At 38.7% G+C, this 16,227-nt stretch overlaps 1 protein-coding gene across 2 annotated transcripts in view; it reads left to right on the top strand.

Moving 5' to 3' along the window:
* The window catches only part of PHKA1 (phosphorylase kinase regulatory subunit alpha 1), a 119,373-nt gene that overhangs the window by 42,721 nt on the left and 60,425 nt on the right, over positions 1 to 16,227 (top strand). For both annotated transcript variants that reach the window (XM_036271140.1, XM_036271141.1), the window contains exons 9-14: positions 140 to 193; positions 1,400 to 1,522; positions 3,905 to 4,000; positions 4,987 to 5,094; positions 7,294 to 7,372; positions 15,287 to 15,421. In XM_036271140.1, the coding sequence (XP_036127033.1) occupies positions 140 to 193; positions 1,400 to 1,522; positions 3,905 to 4,000; positions 4,987 to 5,094; positions 7,294 to 7,372; positions 15,287 to 15,421 (595 nt within the window). The remainder of the gene's footprint in view (positions 1 to 139; positions 194 to 1,399; positions 1,523 to 3,904; positions 4,001 to 4,986; positions 5,095 to 7,293; positions 7,373 to 15,286; positions 15,422 to 16,227) is intronic.

Below are 16,227 nucleotides of genomic sequence, written 5' to 3' on the forward strand. Positions count from 1 at the left end.
AGATTTGCTTTATATATTCAGATGCTCCTATATTGGGTGCATAAATGTTTACCGGGGTTATAGCACAGGATGTATTTCTGATTAATTATATGGCTGGACCAATGTGCATACTTCTGATGTTTTTTCTCTGCATTCCCAGGGTCGTTATGGTTGCTGTCGCTTTCTACGAGATGGATATAAAACTCCTAAAGAGGTAGGTTCCCGCTCTCCAAAATGATTCCAAGGTATAATGTTCACTACTATCTGTAGCCTCATTCAGAGAAAATACTTCACTCGTGGTACTTAAAATAATCACTAAGTAGGATAATAATATGTGATGTTTGCTACTTTTGTTGGGCTTCATAGCTAAGTTCTATTTGTCAGCCTTTCTGGATTAAACAAAATAGAGAAAGTATAGTCTTTCCACTTTTTGCAGTTGGTTACTTGTAGGTTGTATGCTTAAATCAGTGGATAAAAGTTTAGGCAGAAACAGAATATTTACATAGTCTCAAAGTATGTTTCCACCCAAATATTTAATAATGATATAGGGAAAAATCTTTCCATCAGTAGATCTTTCTGGTTCCCTTTTACGTTTTGCAGTTGGTTAGTTGTAAACAGTTCTTGATCTTGAAAAATTAATTTCCTTTTGTTACATTTGTCAAAAGTTCTTGGAAATATCAGTGGAGAAAATTAAGTATTATTAAAGGAGATGAACGAACAATAAAAAGCACTTCCACTGGCAATGTAAATATCATTTAAGGCTTAGATTTGCTGATTGAGAGCCATTATGATAATTTTTTTAAATCATTGAGCTCAAACTTTCCTGGTCTACTTCGTCTCTTTAACTTTATTCTTTAGCCCTGTTGACTTCTGGCCCTACTAAAATTATGCTCTGAAACATCATAATAATCTTCTAAGTGACCAATCTAATAGCCTTTCTTCAATCCTTATTCTGCTTGACTTCTCTGTAGCACATCACTGTTATCTATCTCTACATTTTCTTGAAATTCTTTTCTTATTTTAATTGCTATAGCACTACACCGTCCTCATTCTTTTCCTCTTTCTGTCCTTCACTCACTAAACTGTGATGGTTTTCCAAGATTCTGTTATTGGGCCATTCATTTCTGTTTGTATTTTCTGCTGCTACCTAAAACTTAAAAAGTATAAAATCAAGCTAAAGTTTATTACAGATTAATCTCACTTCTTTATACAGCTGTCTGTAATGTCATTACTATCCCAGGTATAGTAGTTATAAGTCACATCACAAAGTACTTGCTAAGGCAGAAGAATATGTACATGCTCTGCCTTATCTGAAACAAACTATCAATAGTGAAAGGCTATATTGTAATGCCTCTGCTCTAAAGATGTTTATCTGACCTTGGAGTGATAAGACAGACTGTGCTTATTATGCTTTTACCAGGATCCCAATCGTCTATACTACGAACCAGCTGAGCTGAAGTTATTTGAAAATATAGAGTGTGAATGGCCATTGTTCTGGACGTACTTTATCCTTGATGGGGTCTTCACTGGCAATGCAGAACAGGTAATGCACTGGTGAAAGAGCTTTTTAGCAGAATATTCTTATTATGTCTTCTTCTTTCAGTTAATGGCTGTGCCAACCCTATGCCCAAATGGAAGTTTTCCTTGATAGGGAAGAGATAGAGTGGTCTTCTACAGAATAAGAGTTGAGGGCACTAGGTTAGGATTTGGAAGACTCAGATATTGCTATCTCTAATACTTTGCTCTTAACAAATGTAGAAAGCAAAATAGCAAGCCCTGTCTACTTGCCACAGTAATTAGAGGTACTCAAATTTACTTCCTGATTTTGTATGTCCTTTTCTTTTTCTTTTTTTTCCTAATGCATTCTTTTTTTAAAATTTATTTTTGTTACAGATGTTTTTCCTGTATGTCCTTTTCAAAATAAATCTTAGACAGGATGTTCTCACTTTAGCCAAAAATAAATAAATTAATTAAAAAACCCTACAGTTCACTCATTCCTGTCCTCACCCCTGAAAACATGGTCATCATTGCTTTTTTGGGCTACATGAATAAAGCACTGTAGAAATCATTGATGGAAAACAGTGAGATTGGGAATCTTAGGTAAATTTAGTGTCAGGCTCTCTACAAATTGGCTATGGCTTAAACTTGAATATAACCTGTCGTACTTTGATCACCCTGATTTGATCCTCATATTTTCCTCAGTCCTTAAATTCTGTGAAATTGTTTATAAAAAAAACTTTAGTTGCTTAAATAGAGATTTATTTATCAAATATGCCTACTAAGTATAAAGCACATTTAGGTTATTTGAACTTGGGAGGGGGAGGAGTTAGAAGACCTGTACTTTTTTTTTTACTTTATAACTGACCATTGAGTAATCCAAGTATTGTCATTGACTTCTTTGGTTTCTCTGTGTTTATGATGAAAATAGTATTTTTTATAAATTGAAGAAGAAGATACCACTAAAGTTCTTTGAATTTCATAGGTAGAGTTGGTTAAGCTATAAGGAGATGTATATGTTTCTTAAGAATTACCATGTTCTGTATATTTGAGAAATAAAAACTATAGGGCTTGTGGGAAAATAGGTCAGAAATACATACAAAATTATGGGATCCTAATAAAAACTCTATCACAGCTTCATACAAGTTAAATGATTAAGAAATACAATCGATATGATACTTGCTCCTTGAAAAAGACCTGAAAATCCCTGTGGATATGTGCGCCCACATTCCCACCAGCTTACCCTGGCTCCCATGCCCACCACCTTGTATGCCAGAGGAAGAGAACAAAAGACAGCTATCAAAAGAGTGAGATAAAAGATAAAAAGAACATAGAACAGAGAGGAAGAATAAAAATAGGCTGAGAAGAAAGAGGGGGGAATTAAAGAGAAAGGAAGGCACAGAGCCATTTTGCTAAGGTGGCCACGAGAAAAGAGCAGCTCAGGGGTTACGACGTGGTGGTGGGGTTATCGGAAATCAGATGGATGGGTGTGGTTCATTGTCTTCTTGAGTTATCTGCACATATGTTTTGTGTATTCTTTCATAGCTTATTTCAGCTAAATGTGTTCTCAGTTGAAATGATGTGTGAGCATATGTGAAATTCATGCTATGTTCAATTTCCCCCTAATATATCAAACGCATTGGAACAAATTTGTGTTTTCAAAAGAACTGTTATAGCAGAACTATGTATTTTTTCCACCATAAATTATATATATATATTTTTTTAATTAAAATTTTTTTTTCTTTATTGATTTTAGAGGGAGAGAGGAAGGGAGAGGGAGAGACAGAAACATTGATGAGAGAGAACATGGATTGGCCACCACCTGCATACCCTGGGCATGTACCCTGATCGGGAATCAAACCGGCCACCTCTTGGTGCATGGGTCAGTGCTCAGCCGCTGAGCCACACCAGCTGGGCTTTTTTACTTTTTATGTATTACTAATCTACAGCAAATTGTTAGGCGAAAACATGTAAACTTGATCATAACAGAAACTTATTTGGCAGGTAAAATACAGTTTTAAAACTCATTACATGTAAAGTGAAGAAACTATCCTTAAGGTAATACATAGGGGATAAAAATAGGTCTGTGGAGGCAGACTGACTTGGGCTCAGATCTGGGCTTAATCTTGCACTCACTATGTGATAGTCTACAAGTTCATAATCTCCTAGAGCCTTAATGTTCCTGTAAAAAGTCTGTAATTATATATATGTCCTAGGGTGGTTATTAAAATTAAATCTGTTAAAGCATGCAAAACTCCTAACATAGTATCTCCTACAATAAGCATTTAATAAATGTTACCTACTTTTTTTCTCTCTTTTATCAGGTGAATACATTCCTTTTAAATAGGATCTTCTTTGTCAACAGCTCTTCCCTAGATCCCCAAAGGGAACTCTCTATAATTTTTTTTTCCCTTTCTTGAACCTACAGGTTCAAGAATATAGAGAGGCTCTTGAAGAAGTCCTCATCAAGGGAAAAAATGGAGTCCCACTGCTGCCAGAGCTGTACAGTGTCCCCCCTGACAAGGTGAGCTGGACAGTGCTGGAATATGGGGCTGGGAGAACAGAAGCAGTACCTCGATAGGACTGCCTTGTTTGAGTCAAATAATTTGTACCTTCTTTTGATTTTTATGTTGTAAAAGTTTGTCTTTAGGTATAGGACAATAAAGATATGGTTTTGTTCCCTTGAAAATAAGTTTTTAAAGCATACTCAGTTATGACATTGTTGCACAGCAAGACAAGGATAAGACCGAACCTTATGGTGGTAGTTTCAAGGGTATAGTATACTTACCCTCAAAATCTCCAAGATGTATATATTAAATATGTATGGCCTTTTTGTGTATTAACCATACTCAGTTAAAAAATTAATTGTTCAGAGGTTGATGTTTTACAAAGACCTGATCTTAAGGTTGAGAATGATATGGAGATCAGTAGGTAGAACCAGAGTGATGTTCTCTGTGAACTCTCCAGATTTAATATTCTTTGCTCTGAGGCCAGTAATCTGGGATTGTTTGAATAGATCAGTCTTGGAAAATGAAGTAGGTCTCCATTTCCCCAAAATGCCAGTTGGGAATACTGTTGTTTTTCTCCACTAAAAAGAGTATTAGCCATGGGAGAGATGCAGTCTTCGATTCTGGTGGGGATGGGTGGCATAAGCTCCTAGCAACATCAACAGTATTACCCAGAGCTGGTTAGAAACGCAGATTTCAGTGGGCCACCACAGTGGGACGGGGACAGGGGTGGGCAGCGGGGGATCACGGACCTGGGTCCCACGTCCCCTTTCCCAGGGGGGACAGGGGGCTGCTTCCTCTCCTCCCCTCTCTCCTAAAAAAAGAAATGCAGATTTCAGGCCTTGCCCCACACCTAATCAGTCAGAATCTACCTTTGGACAAGATCCTCAGTTAGAGGAACACTGCTCTACATGGTAGTCATAGTGCTTGACTTTTTAGTTATCTAGTATTTTAAACCATCTATTACCCTTTATGTGGCCTCTTCATCTTTTCTTTTATTTAGGTTGATGAAGAATATCAAAATCCTCACACTGTGGACAGAGTCCCCATGGGCAAGTTGCCTCATATGTGGGGTCAGTCTCTATACATTTTAGGAACCTTGATGGCAGAGGTAAGAGGAAACTTCAAGGCTCTTTTTCTGCATTAGTCACCATAGTATCAGATTTGTGAATAACTCATTAAATCTTTTGCCTTTTGCCTATTCTGCCTTAATTAAATATTTTCCTCAAGGCTATTAGAGTGGGAGTATGACCAGTCCTTGACAAAAAATCTTTCCCCCTGGCAACTGTGTCCCTCGTGCTGCCCAGGGCTTCCTACCTTGGCACTGTACCCGCATCTGCTCTGGGATCAGGCCCTAGATCTTTCCCTTTCAATACACCCTCTAGTGCCTTGCCTGGTGACTGACGAATGCAGTTGTCAGACAGCATGACTGATAATGGATTTAAGTGCTAACTTTTCTAAGCAATGTGATGCTTTATTCTTTAATTGAATAAATGGATAAGATCATTTTAGACATCATAAGTGGTTGGGAACACCATAGTTTGTATTTATTTGTTTGGTGTTTAGTAAGGGGCCATTTAAATATTTCATATATTAAATTCTATTGAGACAGCTCTTAATGGAGCACTTGGGAATTTCTGTCAGCTTATATAGAAAGGGTTATCTTTCTCAAAGTTTTTCAGATTTACTAACAAATGTATTTCCACATTGTAAGTTATAGTAAGCTATAACCCAAGGTGCTAGAGGATATAGGGTGGGACTTAAGGTATCCTTTCTAAGCCAGCCTCTATGACTTGTTTATATGTGACTGTTGGTTTTCTGTAGCTATTTTTATTGTTTTGTTTTTCCCAGTTCTATTGAGATATGATTGACATAAATAAGTATGAGTTTCAGGTATACAGCATGTCAACCATGGTTGTTGGCACCAATTCAATGACAACAGGAATCCCCAATTTGGGGTATGTTGAAGAAGGAAACTTGACTCAATGCAAACAGCTCAACTGTGACACAGTACAGCTGTGAGAACAGTGTGGCTGTGGAATACCTCAGTAGTGTTACAGCTCAATTATAGAATAGCGTACTGTGAAACAGCACGGCTGTGATCCTGCCCTAGAACAAGGCAGCCCTGGGGCGAGACCCCTCTCCTCCTAGAAAGCTCAGCTCTGCTCTGCCTGCTTTGCTCCTCTCCACACTGATCTGCTTTGCTCTACCCTGCTCTGCTCTGCCTGATCTTCTCTGCTCTAGTGTTTCAGCTTCAGTGTTTCAGCTCCAGCCAGGGAAACACAGTCTTCAGTCTTCTGTGGAAAGGGAAAGTGTAGTGTCCAAGCCAGAGGGGAGTGACTTACATAGAGAGAAGTCCCACCCATGGTCCCTGATTAGTCTGTCTTCATGCAAATGAAGACTCCAAATCCTCACAGTTTGATTGTTCCAAAAGTTACTGTCCTGATGTTACAACGGAGCCACTTTGATTGGTCAGTGAAGATGCTGATGGGGATATAGCTGTGCAGTTCTGATTGGATGGGGAAGCCTCAGTCCTATTGGTTGAAATACAATTCCAGCAACTCCATTTTAAGGGCTGGCTCAGATGCAGGAACACAGTGCAGGCAAGTAGTTCAGTGCAGGCTTCTCTGTTTATGAACAGCTGCTAGGCCCTGCTTTTAAATTTGAGCCCAGTTAGCCACCAGGAGCCCTTCTTGGTAGGTATCTTCTTTCTCAGGGTTCACAAGCATAAAGTTTCGATTATCTGTAGTTGATATTATATAACAATAATGGGCAGAATTATTTGTTTAAAGTAATATTCCCTAGTAACTTTCTCATTCAATTAGAATAAATTAAATGGTATGAAAAAAGGAGATGGATGGTTTTCTTAAGGGCAAAACAAGTGAGTTCATCCCATTTCATGAAGGACAGAAACTCAAATCAAGTCAAAATATATCCGCTGAGGAGAAAGAATTGCAAATACATAAACAAATGAGAAATCAACAGGATCACTGAGTTAAAATAATGATAATAAGCATTGTAGTCTGATTGTCTAATCATATACACCCAGAGAAGGTAGAAATGGATTTAGAAAACTTTCTGTTTATCATTTATACCCTATTTCAAAAAAAGGATTTGTTCCAGCCACTAGAAATTAACTGCAGATAAAGTTAATTTGGATAAGAATTCAAGAGTTCGAATACTTTCATACAGGGAAGGTATTTGTTACTTCTCATGTTTGCCTTTTACATGTTGTGACACTGGTATGTTGTTTCTCCTTAAACATTAGCTTTTTGGAAATATAATACTTTTTTTTATGGTTTTTCTTTAGGGATTTTTAGCTCCTGGAGAAATTGATCCCCTGAATCGTAGGTTTTCAACTGTACCAAAGCCAGATGTTGTGGTTCAAGGTATGCATTCTTATTTTCAACAACAGAAACTTTATGTTAAAGATCTGGTTTGGACAGTAAATGGTGACTTCATTCTTTTTTTTTTTTAATTTTTTTTTTTTCTTTATTGATTTTTTGTTTGTTTGTTTGTTCAGGTAGAGTGGGAGGGAGAGAGAGGAACAGAGAGAGAGAGAGAAACATCGATGTGAAAGGAACACATCGAATGGCTGCCACCCGCACAACCGACCAGGGCCGGGGACAAACTGCAACCAAGGTACGCGCCCTTAGCGGGAACCGAACCTGGGTCTCTCAGGACCGCAGGCCGACGCTCTAACCGCTGAGCCAAACCGGCCAGGGCAGTGACTTCATTCTTTATCATGTATTTTGTTAGGCTTCAAAAAGTATAAAATGAACGTGGTTCTGTTTGGTTTCAAAATTGCTATTAATCTTAATTATGAACAAATGCTTAAAAAATAATATTATGTGACACTTAACCACTACTTAGTTCTGGAAACACTTTTCTTTAGATCACCATGATATTGTAGCATCCTGATTATCTCTGCTTTCTTTCTGAGCATTCCTTCTGTGCTTTTTCTGCTAGTACTCCTTTCTTTTCATACCCTCCTAATGGTTGTGTACTTAGTCTTATACTCTTGTTTTTCTGTACTTACACCCTGTGTTGGTTTTCTAGGGCTGCCTCCTTCATAATAAAGTAGCTTATATGGCTCTAACTATTACCTCTTTGGAAAGTACTCCAAACCTTTCTGTTCCTAATAATCAAAACTTTTGAGGCACCTACTCTATAAAAAACACTGGGCTAAGCTCTAAAAAGTATTAAGAATTCTAGTCCCAATACCTATAAAACATCTTTATCTCTTCCACTTCAAATGCAAACCTGAACTCTTTTTGTCTCCATTCCATCGTTTTACCTCTCCCAAGAAAAGCAGATCTTTCCACCTTCCTTATCTATCTCAATTACTTCACTGTTATTCTAGTCTCCTAGGGTAGAAAGCTCAAGGTGATTTTTGGTTCTCCAATAACACAATCCAACATGGTACTAAGTGCTGCTGTGAAGTTTCTCTGTAAGGTCTCCAGTCACTTGACTTTGGGGTTGGTTATATATGGAAAATAATCTTGTGCGTGTTCTAAATTTTCTTATACTTGACACCCTATGTGGTCATACAGGTAGTCTTGGCTTATCAATGTATATGGCAAACATAATATAAAAGACCATTCCTCTTCCCCTCCCATGAGAAAGCTTGTTCTCCTTTGAGGCTTATGCCATCTGGCTATATTGATCTCCTGGTTGCTCTCATTTATTCATTGAAGACTTTGATGTTTGGCTCACAGCCTTCTTCTTCCCTAACTCCTTCCATAGCGCTAGACTTCAGCATTCGAGTAAGTGCCCTCAAACATTTTAGCCTCAAATTTCTTTGATATTCATAACCTTACTAATATTTTCCTTACCTATACTTTAGGTTTGAAGAGCAAGGATCAGACTTTAGAACCACCTCATATATCTTCTATTTCAAAAAATCCCAGTCTTTGGTCATAGCTACATATTACTTCAGTTTTCTTTTTCCTCCCATTACAGTTGTCTCTATTTTCTCCTAGTCTGCCCTTCCCTACCTCTTGGTTGATCATTAAAATATCTTAATCACCAGTGTACCACACTTTTACTACACCCACCCGAAAAATCATAGTTCCAGATCAGTGTTACAGTCTGCATTTTCTGATCCTATACTTGGCCTGCTAACGTCTACTGGAAAAAAAGTCACACAAATTAAGTCAGTGGTAGCACTGTAAATCCACGGTCTCCAACTCAGCTAGATCCATAATGCCTTGTTCTTATTGTTAACCAGCATTTTCATTCTTCTCAACCACTCTGTTTTCAACACCACCCCTTGATTTTAGTGTCATTTTTGGCCTGCTACTTCATGCTGGATAATCTTAATACTCTGATCTTTGTCAGTTTCCCAACCCCCCACCACAATCTTACTTATATCTTCACCCATCCTTGCTTCCTTTTCTCTCATCTCAGAAAAGGTGTCTCTTGTCATCTTCAAGGCCAACTTTCTTTTTTTTCTTATGCTTGATTCTATCTTTCCTAGAATCCTATTCTTTCCTTTAATCTTCAAATCTTTTTCTTAGTTGGTTCTGTTTTTTAGTCCACTGACATGTTCATCCTTCTTTAGTTATCCTATCCTCCCTTTCTCATCCAAACTTCTCCTTCTTTATATTTTATTCATTTTGTAGTTCTTTACAGTATAGCTCATTATTCCCTGGAAAATTCTTTTGCTTAAGTTATTAGTTTTCAATTCATATCTTAATGGATCTTTTTGTTTCATGTATTGTTTATCTTTCTGGACACTCTTAACTCTTCTGTGACAGCATCCAGTGTTAGATTTCCTTCAACCTAAATTTTTTACTTTTTGTCTCATTCTGGCCTTCCTTCTTCTCTTTGCCCCCTAACTGTTAGTCTTCTAGGAAGTTCTGTCTGTAGCCCACTGTCCTTGATGACAATATTTTTTCTTGTTTCTCAGGCTCCTTCTCTTTCAAAAACTTTCCTTTTCCTACCTCCTTACTTCTTGCCTCTCAGAAGATGTCCTTACCTCCTATAATAAAGAAAATATAAGCCATGAGACAAAAACCACTCACTCCTAACCCAGACCTTTCTTTCTTTTCTTTTTTGCCCTTTTTTTTAAAAACTCATCTTTATTGTTGAATGTATTATAGATGTCCCCCCCTTTTTTCCCCATTGACCCCCTCCTCCCCAATTCCACCCCCTCCAGCCTTTCCCACAATGTTGTCTGTGTCCATTGGTTATGCATATGTGCATAGAAGTTCTTTGGTTTATCTCATCCTGCCTTCCCTCCCCCCTTCCCTTTGAGGTTCCTCAGTCTAACGACAAATTTGTGCTTCTTAATTCCTTCATCTTTTTCACCCATCCTCCCAGCCCCCGCCCATCTGGCAAGCAACAAAAAGTTCTCTGTATCTAGGAGTCTGTTTCTGTTCTGCTTGTTCATTTTGTTTGTAGAATCAATTGTTGATAGATATGTATTTATTGCCATTTAATTGTTCATATTTTTGTTCTTCTCCTTCAAGAAGACCCTTCAACATTTCATATAATACTGGTTTGGTGGTGATGAACTCCTCTAGTTTTTTCTTGTCTGGGAAACTCTTGATATGTCCATCGAGTCTAAATGATAGCTTTGCAGGATAGAGTAATCTTGGTTGTAGGTTGTTGCTTTTCATTACCTTGAATATCTCTTGCCACTCCTTTCTGGCCTGCAAAGTTTCTTTTGAGAAATCAGCTGACAGTCATATGGGGGCTCCTTTGTAGGTGACAAACTGCTTTTCTCTTGCTGCTTTTAAGATTCTCTCTTTGTCTTTAATCTTTGGCATTTTGATGATGATGTGTCTTGGTGTGGACCTCTTTGGGTTCATTTTGTTTGGGACTCTCTGTGCTTCCCAGACTTGTATGTCTGTTTCCTTCACCAAGTTAGGGAAGTTTAATGTTATTGTTTCAAATAAGTTTTCAATTTCTTGTTCTTTCTCTTCTCCTTCTGGCACCGTTATGATGTGAATGTTGGCATGCTTGAAGTTGTCCCAGAGATTCTTGATACTATCTTCATTTTTTTTTGGATTCTTTTCCTGTTCTGATTGGGTGTTTTTTTTGTTTCCTTATATTTCAAACCGATAGTTTGCTTCTTGGCTTTACCTACTCTAGTCTTGATTCCCTGTAAATTATTCTTTTTTCCCCCTCACCCGAGGACATTTTTGCATTTATCTTCAGACAGAAGAGAGGGAGGAAGAGAGAGAGAGAAACATCGATGTGAGAGAGACACATCGACTGGTTGCCACCCACACGAACCCAAACAGGGCCAGGGACAAACTGCAACCGAGGTACATGCCTTTAGCAGGAAGGAAACCAGGACTCTGGTCTGTGGGCCAACGCTCTAACCGCTGAGCCATACCAGCCAGGGCAATTCCTTATTTCAGTTAGTACATCAGTTCTGACTGGTCATTTTTGATGTTGTTGATGTTCTCACTAAGTTCCTTGGAGGTCTCCTTTAGTTCTTTGAAGGTCTCATTAAGTTCCTTGAATGTTTCACCAAGTTCCTTGAGCAACTTTATAACCAGTGTTTTGAACTCTGCATCTGATTGATTGCTTCTCTCCATTTTGTTTAATTCTTTTCCTGGAGTTTTGTTCTTTTCTTTCACTTGGGACATGTTTCTCTTTCTCCTCATTTTGGCTGCTTCCTTGTGATTATTTCTATGTATTAGGCAGAGTTGCTATGTCTCCTAGGCTTCATAGGGTGGCCTACTGTTGTAGATGTCCTATAGGGTCCAATGGCACATCCTCCCTGATCACCCCAGCTGGGCCCTTGAGGTGCACCCCTTGTGTGGACTGTACACCCTTCTGTTGTAATTGAGTCTTGATTGCTGTTGGCACATTAATGGGAGGTATTTACTTAGACTAATAGGCAGCAAGGACTGGCTGTGCCCACTGACCACTGGCCTCTGACTACCTTGGAGGATCAGCAGTGTAGGAGCCTACCACACAGAGCAAGACCTGCTTCATCAGGGCTCTGGTACCCACTAAGTCTGCTCATTGATTGTGACACTTGTGGAGGTGGTTGGGTGGTGGTGTTTTGATGTGGTCTGAAGCTGTCCACTGGGTGTACTGGCTCTGGGGCAAGGTCAGCCACTGCCTGTGTTCTATCCAGGGCCACCCAGCATAAGCTACAAAGTGATCTGCTTCTTGTGCTGGGCTTGGAGGTGCCCAGGAAAAGCCAAGTTGTGAACTAAAGCTGGCTGCTTCTAGTGCCAGGCCTGGGGCCACTTAATGAGAGGTATGGGGCTTGCTCAGACCAGATGCTGCTTGTTTGAGAGAATTTAAGAAACTCTGAAGCAGGAGCCAAGACAGGCCAATCCTATGGTTAAGCCTTTGGAAGCAGCTTGGGTGGGCCTGAAAATTGGGTGGGGCGGGGCCTCCGAGAATCACCAGGGTGGGGCAAACAATGTGAGCCAGGTTGCTGGAGTTCCAGATATGGTAACCATCTGCTGCCCCAGGGAAGGGCTCACCAAAGGAACATCAGCCTCTGCCAGCACGTCTGTCCAGAAGAAAGCAGCCTCTCCAGTCCTCGTCCCAAGGCCAAATAGCTCAGTTCTTCCTTGTATGTTTCTGGCACCCCTCAGGCTGCCTCCCCTCTGAGCTTAGAGGGAGCAAGTCCGAGTAAGTCCATGTGCGGGCCCTTTAAGAGGAGATGCCTGGGGCTCAAGCAGCCTCAGCCTCCCTCAGCCTCAGTTCCCGCTGGTTTTTCCAGCCAGAAGTTATGGGGATTCTCTTCCTGGCACTGGAACCCTGAGCGGGGCACCTTGTGTGGGATGGGGACCTTCCCAGCTGAGGTGTCCTCCTGATTTTTATCTGCCACACGTGGGTGTGGGACCAGCCCGTCCGTGCCTCTGCCCTCCTACCAGTCTCGATGTGCCTGCTTCTTTAATTTCGTAGTTGTAGGACTTCCATTCAGCTCGATTTCATGTTGTTCTGAATGATGGTTGTGCTGTAGTTTAGTTGTAACTTTGATGTGGTTGTGGGAAGAGGTGATACTGTGTTTACCTACCCACCATCTTGACCGGAAGTCCCCCAGGGTTTTCTTTATCTACTCATTTCACATATGTTGAAATTTCTCATGGTTGTATTCATTTTCTCTTCTTCTCTATATATTCTCCTTGACCCTTCTCATCTCTTTCTATGCCAGTGTTCTTTAATCTATAGGGTATCCCCAAAAATGTATACACAACTTTGAATAATTATAAAACCAGTGTTTATTAAAATACATTTCATTTTGAAAATGTAACAGAATCTACTGACGTCCTGTAAATATTTTTTGGGGGACACTCTGTATATCAGTGTCCTCTAACAAAGCCCCACTTAGATGTCTCACATGCACTTTAAACTCAACATAGCATTCTCCCAGTTACACACAAATACCTGGGGATACATTTTCAATATAATCAGTCAACAATTCCTGGTTTCTTTACCTCCTAAGTAATTGTGAAGTCTATGTAGTTCTCTCCAGTACCAATGGCATGATCCTAATCTATATAATCAGCATCTCTCCCTTACATTATTGCAATAACTTTTTAAGTGGTCTATCACTTTATTCTGAAATCATCAACATGAATGTGTTCTTTTTAGATGCAGATATGTGTATGTTATTACCCTGATTACAAGTCTGCAGGGGCCTCCCATTGCCAACCTCCTTAACATGGCTTACCAGACTATTTTCTGATCCTTGACCCTATCTCCAGTGTCCTTTGTTACCATTACTCTTTCACACTCCATGCCCCAGCTGTAAAGAATGTTTTATAATTCCTAGGTCTGCCTTGTTCTCTGTTGCCCTTGAATCTTTGTCTATGTTGTGTTTTTTTTTCTTTCTGGAACAATTTCTCTTTTATTTTTGCCTGAATTGTTGGGGTTAAAATATTCCTGGGGCCCCAGAGTATTGTTCAGTTGTCTCTCTTTCAGTCCCTTCTTTTTCCTGGCTAACTTATTCATTCCTTCAAACTCAGTTTAAACATCAATTCTTTTGAGAAACACTTTCTGAAACTACTTCCTACCAACCCCAGACTAGATAGGTATCACTATTGGGTGCTCTCATAATATTTTCCGCATATCTCTGTTTACCTAGCAAGTTATTTTAGAATCAGTTTATGTGTGTGTCACTTTCATTATACTATCAACTCCTAAGGGAGAGAGTAATTTATTCATCTCTATATCCCTAGTGCCTAGTATAGTACCTCATCCATTTACATGCTTAGTAAATGTTTATTAATGAATAAACAAATCACTGCATGTGTTTACCTGGACTGTTCTCAGCCTATTGTTCATCTTCTGTTCATTTCCCCTGGTGAATCTTTTTCCTTTTCATGTTTCCAATAAATTCAATAAAATTTTAAAAAAAGAAGTAATCAAGATGATGTTATATCCAGGGGCTTTTGTAATCACCATATTATGCATATCCTGTCCCAGACCACAGCAATGCAATACCATGATGTTCTCAAGCTAGAAAAATACACAAAAATAATGTCAAAGTATCACTTTGTTAACTAGGCTTTTGCCCCAAAAACTCAACATAGAGAATACTGGTAAACTGAAATGAACCAAGTGGTACCTTCATTTTCCCATTAACCAAATTCAACACATAAACCAGCACTAGAAGAGCGGGAATCAGGTGCATGTTTACTCCTGGTACTTAGTGTCAAATATCTGTCTCACAGAGGGAGAGTAAACAGAAGAGTCAGGGAGCCTGGACTCCTCCCTGAAAAGTATGATTACTACTTCAGAGACATGAATATAAGAGGAACAAAATGGAGCTGTCCAGGCTTGGCAGGCTCTGAGTCTAGAAAAGAATTTGTCCCTACACCCCCAAACAACCACACACAATTTCAACTATGGTATCTCAATCTTTATCTCCAATTTACCTTGCCTTCTACCATTCTCTAGCTATAGAGCAATTCTTATTAGTGCATTCTTTGTTACCCTTGTAATCCTATCCTGGTCTTAAGGGTATAGGATATGAAAGAGCCTTAGGGAATCAACTTTCACCAAAGGTATAATACATTGCATGTTGGATTTTTTCCTGTTTAAACATGGAATTCCAGATATAAAGAGAGTGTAACATTCTCTAGGAACACAAAGATACTTGACCAAAAACCAGAATATGATACTTTAGTCAAGAGATCTTTTTTTCCTTTTTCATTTAGAGAATATCATGAAAATTGTTTCATCAGTGTTCTACAATAATTGTTAATTTCCTCTTCTTTCCCTTCTCTTCTCTTCAAAAAAAGTATGTGGCTTGAGACATTTTAAGTTCTTACCAAAATAAAATTTCCTGTTCATCTCACCCTCATTTTTTTTTATTACAGTTTCCATTCTAGCTGAGACAGAAGAAATTAAGGCCATTTTAAAGGACAAGGGAATTGATGTGGAAACCATTGCTGAGGTGTACCCCATCAGAGTACAACCAGCTCGTATTCTCAGCCACATTTACTCCAGCCTTGGTAAGGAGATTGAGCAGCCTGCTAGAATGAAAGCATTATTTGATACAAGCTGGAAGTTGTTTCCTTTTGATTTTTTTCTTTATCCCTTATTGCTTTATTAAACTGGATCTTAGAAGGAAACTAGAGTCTCTGGAATCTAAATTTCTAACACTGTATATACTGAGCAGGCTTGATCATTTTAGTTGTGTTTTATGAATTTTTTGGTACATAGGGCATGGCTGTTACCAGACAATATCGTATCTTCATTCCAAGTGTGTGCTTAACTACCATATTCTCCCCTTTCTAGGGACTTATACTTCTGTTTTGAATGCATGCTAACTTTACATAGAGTTAACAGCCAAACAACTTGTTTTTAGGTCTTTTATATATTGTCGTGTAATGAAGTGGTTGACAAAATAAAAAAATTCTTATTAATATAATACTTATTTTTAATTAGTACTTATTTTTATTCAATTTATATATTAAACTTAGTGATGGACACATTAAACAAATTAATACAAATTACAAGTTTATACAACTTATTATAAATTTTAAGCAAATTACACTAGTAACTAAAAAAGTATATGCAGAATTTTTACTTCTATTTTATTTTATTTAAAAACTTTTAAATTTAATTTTTAAAATTAATTTATTTTTGTTACAGATGTTTCTCTTTTTCTCTCCACTGACACCCTCTCCCAATCCCCCCCTCTTCACGGTATTATTGTTTACATCCATTGGTTATGCATATATGCGTATAAGTTCTTTGGTTTATCTCTTCCCGCCCCCCGCCCCCACCTCTGAAGTTTGTTAGTCGGATCCCTACT

The sequence above is a fragment of the Molossus molossus genome, unplaced genomic scaffold (assembly GCF_014108415.1).
Source record: "Molossus molossus isolate mMolMol1 unplaced genomic scaffold, mMolMol1.p scaffold_m16_p_2, whole genome shotgun sequence".
Classification (NCBI taxonomy): Eukaryota; Metazoa; Chordata; class Mammalia; order Chiroptera; family Molossidae; genus Molossus; species Molossus molossus.